The sequence below is a fragment of the Corylus avellana genome, chromosome ca2 (assembly GCF_901000735.1).
Source record: "Corylus avellana chromosome ca2, CavTom2PMs-1.0".
NCBI lineage: Eukaryota > Viridiplantae > Streptophyta > Magnoliopsida > Fagales > Betulaceae > Corylus > Corylus avellana.
Window position 1 is genome coordinate 6,494,500 of NC_081542.1, and position 5,917 is coordinate 6,500,416.

Below are 5,917 nucleotides of genomic sequence, written 5' to 3' on the forward strand. Positions count from 1 at the left end.
ACTTTTGTTTCAAGGCCAAACTTTCCAAACTAACCATTTCTAAAATTCTTTCATTTTCTTTTCTTGAATAAAGACAAAAGAGTCTTCTTTTTGTAGGTACTAGTAAGGTGGCTACAAATTTGGACATGGGCACTCTTTTGTTATCCTCATTGCCCTCTCCTTTTGATCCCTATCTCTCTCTCCTCTCTCTCAATTTCTTATTATAGAGAAAAAAATACATACAAGTGTCTCTTACTCTAATACTAAAAATTATCATTAAGTTTTAAATAAATTACTATTAAATTTTGTATCTAATGATAATTTTTAGTGCCATATCAATGAGTGTATACTTGGAAGTGTGGAAGTGAGAGTATGTGTAACATTGGACATTAGTGAATAAGAAATAATAGACATTATACGACTGTTATACAACTAGAATGATGTGGTGGTAGTGAAAATCAGCTATTGATTTTTTTGTTTTACAAGTTTTTGTTGATCCAATAGTTGATTTTACTGCTAAGTCATCATAGTTGTATGAAAGTCACGTAATAGACTAACTTTATAGATAAAATATGAAGAACAAGGAAATACAAGTAAAATTATAGAAAGGTCACGTTGATTAATGTTGCAAGTATTGCAACAGAATGCTTGGCTTTCTTCTTCAACAAAAAACTAAGTTTATATGGACAAGTCAGAAACGTTTGGCTATCAGTATAACTATAAAGAGAGAAAGTACCTTGAACAATCCCCCTAATGAATTTGGTGTGAAAAAGGATCATTAGCCATCGATATAGCCACCTACTTTTTCTCTTATAATTGGCATTTAAGTCCTAAGTGTTAGAAATATTATTTAAACGATTAAATTCAATTTTTTCTATTGAAATAAGCGATGATTTTAACATTGTATCAGAGTATAGGTCTCGAATTCGAACATTATGGTTGACTGATTTAAATTCCTTTTGGCTGGTTAAACTGCTTTCAATACATTTGCAGCCTTGAATTATCATCAATATTTGAATTTTGGCTTGATATGAAACAGTGGCATGTAAAGAAACTCTAATACAAAAAGTGAAAAAAAAAAAAAAAAAGCCTTGTCTGCATGAACTCATTGCCAACACTTCTCATTGTCAAGGGTCACATCTAAATGCATAACATTGCAAAATTCTATCATCCAATTTCCATAAATTGTTTCATTCATAGGGACGAAGATTTATTCATGCAACAGAATAACTCAACAGCTTATCACATAATGCCAAAACCGGAGAAATTTGATCCGCAATGGGGAAGTGTAGATTCAGCTGCAACACTACTAGTACTGGAATACCAAAGCAAATCCCCATTTATGCATGCTTCTCCATGAGTTGCCTAAACAAATCTTCTGGGGCTGGAATTATTTATGAAACAGATCAATGAGTTAGTAATAGTAAGAAAAAGTTGCTCAGGATACTAAAATTCAGAAGTGGTTTGGTTCATCTTACCAGGCAAACCAGTGAAGTTCTTGTATTGTTCAAAGCCCTGACGGATCAACATCTCTGTTCCATACACAATAACGGCTCCAGTGTCTCTTGCTTCTCTCAAGAGTCTGGTCTCCTTTGGTGTGTAAATGGCATCAAAGACTAGGCAATAATGTTTCAGAGATTGCTGCAGAATTAACAAAATACAATAATTCTTAGGCATATGAGTACAATGAAGCCTATCATGATGTAATTACTCTGTATACCAGCAAAACCTTGTAAATCTATACTGTTGCTGTGCAGATAATTAACCATGCCAAAAGGGTCTATCACTTTCTATACATCTTAAAGTTTCATCTAATTTTCCCACTATTGTGAAATGATCAATATAGTCAGCAATCTTTGTCATTGGTCTAGAGTTCAACATGTTACTCTGTAGCATATATTCTATAGGAGACTGACATCATAGAGGAAAGGTTTGTTGAATCTTAAGATGCAGGATTTAGCGAAGAAAGTATGAGATGAGGCAAACCTTGGAGATAGGGGACTCATCTATTTTAGGTTTCATTCCCACAGATGTAGTGTTGGCAAGAACCATCCCTTCTTCTGGATGGAAGCTATCTACTTCAGCAAGAGTCATAGCTTGTCCACCAACTTTGTCAGCCAGCTCTTTAGCTCGTTCTGTAAGAAAAGACTCGCATCATGATTCAAGGCTAAAAAGAATATGATAGATGATAAGGAATTTTCCGAAGTTTTAGCTCATTGTTTGTTGAGGTGCCTTTTAAAGAAGTATATGTCTTAAAGAAAGAGCTAGATTATTACCAAATGTACGATTGGCAACCACAACTCTTGCTCCCTTTTGTGCAGCACCATAGGCAAGTGATTTTCCAGCACCACCTGCTCCCAAGACAACAAACAATTTTCCAGCTAAAGGTGAGCCAACTGCAGGATGTGTACCATTCAAACCTCGTAGTCCGTCCTCAATCGCAGAAATAGCACCAATGTAGTCGGTATTGAAAGCAGTTAATGTTCCGTCAGGTCGCCGGACGATGTTATTAATAGCTCCAATTTTCTGTAAAGAAATCAAAGAGGTTACTGTAAGTTCACTAAAATTGCAACATGCAAATATTTAAAGGTGAAGACAATCATAATACCTTGGCAATAGGGTCAATCTCATTCATGCACCTCAGAGCAGCCTCCTTATGTGGGATTGTACAACTGCATTCCGAATTCAGCTTGTTATGAACAAATTCCAAGCAATTGTTATATACTAAGGAACATATAAAATGGTCTATGCTAAATTTCTCTAGCAGATTAATCTTCTGCTACTACTTTTTCAGTAGTAGAACATCAAGTTCTAACAACTCAAAGCTTTTGGTTTAACAGAATTTGAAGTTTACTTAAGCTACATGAAGTTTCTATTTGGTGCAAAATGTGCAGAGGAAAATGCTAAGGCCAAAGTAAATCCGGCATATAATTTTACTCCTTGTGAATCAAACTCCTAGCTAGCTATGCCACTGAATCCAAAGTAAACTGAAGCTCTAATATGATCAGGCATTTCCTAGAAGAGAGATCATACCTGCATCCAGCCCAATCAATGGTAGAATAGGTATCGAAAAACTTTTTGACATCATCCACCAAAAAGTGCACATAAACTGCATTAAGACCAACTGATTTGAAAGCAGCATTGAACAAAAGTGGACTCTTGCTGTGACCAACAGGCTTCCCAATAATGCCATACACTTTAGTATCAGGCCTTATAAACCTAAAGTTGTATAAGTCCAACAAATCTTTTGCTGTAGGTTGACCTGGAGCTGATATGGCACCTGCCTCAAGTGCACCATAAGTGAGATATCCACCAAACTTGGGGCTAAGCAACCGCGAAATCAAACCCCTTTCCCCCATTACAATTCCGATTGTCGGCACCTACATACAATTTTGGTAGATTTCTCATTAACATGGAAAAAAATATAAGTAAACCGAAATCCGGAAAACAAATCCATGGAATGTGCATTACATACTTGAGAATGCACCATTATCTGAAAAATGCGTGCACAATCTGTAATATCCAATGCAGTTGTTGCAATCTTTACTATGTCAGCTCCTGTGGCTTGGATTCTTGCAACAAGATTGCCAATGGCCTCAGCAGATGGAGTATTGTGAAAATTGTGAGAAGAAACAATGACTTTGAAGTTCTCAGGTTTCTTCCCATAGATTGAACTGTTGAAGTCGGGAGCAACCTGCATAGTAGGTGAACTTGAATGTATCATTGCATGGTTTGCCATTAACTATTTTCCTTTCCTTCCTTTCACAAAATTTCAACCAAATAGAGAGAAAATTGAAGAGTTATTCTTGCTAATGAACTTATTGTTCAATGTGTTTTTTTGACTGCATATATAGGCCAATATAGTACAATATAGTACCTCAAGCTCAACATCAATGTAATCAGCTCCCAATTCCATGGCCAAACGAAGCGCATCCTGCCTCTTAGTTTCATCACCTTCATACTGACCACCTTCCCAAACTGGTCTGAAATGTACATGAAAGCAGCCTTTAGTTTGCAAGTGGAATCGGAAAAAGGACCAAATTTACTTAACAATCCGCCATCAGCATAAAAAAGCAAAAATGTTTTAAGTTAAAACTGCTACTATAATAATATGTTATCGTATTACCATATTTGTGATAGAATATTTTTTAAAAAATATACATACTCATCAAACTACCATCTCATTGTGTCTATGTTTCCATAAACTACTAACAAATGTCTTGTCCCCCAAGATTAGCAAAAAAACAAAAATAACTCTAATTTTTTTTAATAAGACAAAGATATCCTTATAAACTTGAAAAAAAAAAAAAAAAAAAAAAAAAAACAAAGGGTGTGACCGAGGGTTTTTCATTTTTTGTATGTTATTTTATTTTTATATTATTTTAAGAATTTTTTAATTTTATGAATGATATTTTTGTCAATGGAGGACATTGACATTTTTTGATAGGTTAAAGAAGACATCGACAATGAAGCGATAGTTGAGAAGATATGTGTCATACTTTATTAAACTAATAATTAAGTGATTAAATTTTCCTCTTCTTATAAGCTTAAAATTTTAGGACAACTAGTAATTTAACATTTCCCGAATATTTTCATAAGCTCTAACCCTTTCTCTCTTTGCTTCTGCTATAATTGTCTCTCTCATCATATTATTTTCCTATCATATATTTCCACAAAAACAAATATTATTCTAATATTTTGTATTCCAACCTTCTGATTTCAGGATTTGACTGGGTCTTAGGAAAAATGAATGAGTACATAATTAAAAAAAAATGAACAAAAAAAAAAAAAAAAGGTTTTTATTTTTCTACAATTTTTATTTTTTCTTTTTAACTTCGATATCGGAATAAAATAAAATTCAACTAACTATCAAGCCAAAAAAGGTTGGTGCTATTATTTTACTATTACACTCCTTCATCCACGACCGTAAGAGTACTGACCGCTCGAGAAAGTCCTTGACCTTCTCGGTGGCAAAGAGGTCATCTGGTATCAACCTGAACTGTAGGTGAAATCATGTGGGTCAATTTAACTATTTCCTCCTTTTACTAATTTACCTGTATGTGACAAGAGTTGGCAAGGGAGACTGCTTGACGAGAAATTCAAGATCTGGGCGAGGATTAAAGTTTCTCAAACAGTCAAGGCGGATCTCAACGACGTCGGACCCAATCTCCTTAGCCTTTTGCATCTCGATCAGCATTTGATCCACCGTCGTTCCCATCAACGGAGTACATAGCAACGTGGGACTGCTCCGACCTCCGGTGCTGCTTGTTTGCAAACCGGACACCGTAAACTACAACAGAACAAGCAGCCGAGGATTCAGAAAAAACCCACAACCATATTTTTTCACTATACATGCAAGCTTCCATTCAAAAGGTGGAATTAATAAATACATTATATTTGAATTAAGCTAGCCATTTGAACATGCATGCATGGGAGTGTTGAAGCTGGGTATATTAAGATCATATTTTGGGTAATTAACAAACATGCAAAACTAAAACTGAATAAGAAGAAAAACCAAGCAATTAAAGAAAAGAGAATGCATGTACCGGAAGGCTTGCCATGTTGAGTTCGCTGTATGTTGTTGAAATGTTAGCAGTAGAAAAGAAACTTCAAAAGTTGCTTATTTATGGGAGAGAGTGTCTGGTAAGATGGGAGACTTATGAACTATTTGTTGTGGAAGAAAGTGTAGGATTAAATATTCTTATATATATATTTAAGCGGGCGTTGTGTATGTGTATAATATATTCCTCACAGTATGTTACCAGTTTTTCTTGTTACCAGGAGGGTAGGTACTTACCAATAAAATAAAAAAGAACACTGGTTTGAAAATTGGGTGTCAATGGCCTCTCTGACTCTAAGGTATCAAACCAGCTAATTCTTAGAACATTAGGTGGCCGGCCCTTAAGCAAGAATCTCGATTTTTTCTCTTTGAATTAAT

At 35.0% G+C, this 5,917-nt stretch overlaps 1 protein-coding gene across 1 annotated transcript; it reads right to left on the bottom strand.

Annotated features, from left to right (window-relative positions):
* Positions 1-1,140: 1,140 nt before the first annotated feature.
* On the bottom strand, positions 1,141-5,647 carry LOC132171367 (bifunctional 3-dehydroquinate dehydratase/shikimate dehydrogenase, chloroplastic-like). The gene is made up of 10 exons (XM_059582665.1): positions 5,526-5,647; positions 5,034-5,269; positions 3,857-3,962; positions 3,455-3,673; positions 3,013-3,359; positions 2,588-2,651; positions 2,256-2,505; positions 1,966-2,114; positions 1,458-1,620; positions 1,141-1,363 (listed from the first exon to the last, which is right to left on the bottom strand). Exons 1-10 carry the CDS (start codon positions 5,538-5,540, stop codon positions 1,320-1,322), a joined length of 1,593 nt encoding a protein of 530 aa, XP_059438648.1. The 5' UTR covers positions 5,541-5,647; the 3' UTR covers positions 1,141-1,319.
* Between the last annotated feature and the right edge of the window lie 270 nt (positions 5,648-5,917).

Bases quoted from the DNA above. Each gene is read 5' to 3' on its own strand.
- LOC132171367 (XM_059582665.1), bottom strand. The intron at 3,674-3,856 runs GTACTATATTGT...CCTACTATGCAG, and splicing joins ACATTGATGTTGAGCTTGAG to GTTGCTCCCGACTTCAACAG. The intron at 1,364-1,457 runs GTAAGATGAACC...AAATAATTCCAG, and splicing joins GAACTTCACTGGTTTGCCTG to CCCCAGAAGATTTGTTTAGG.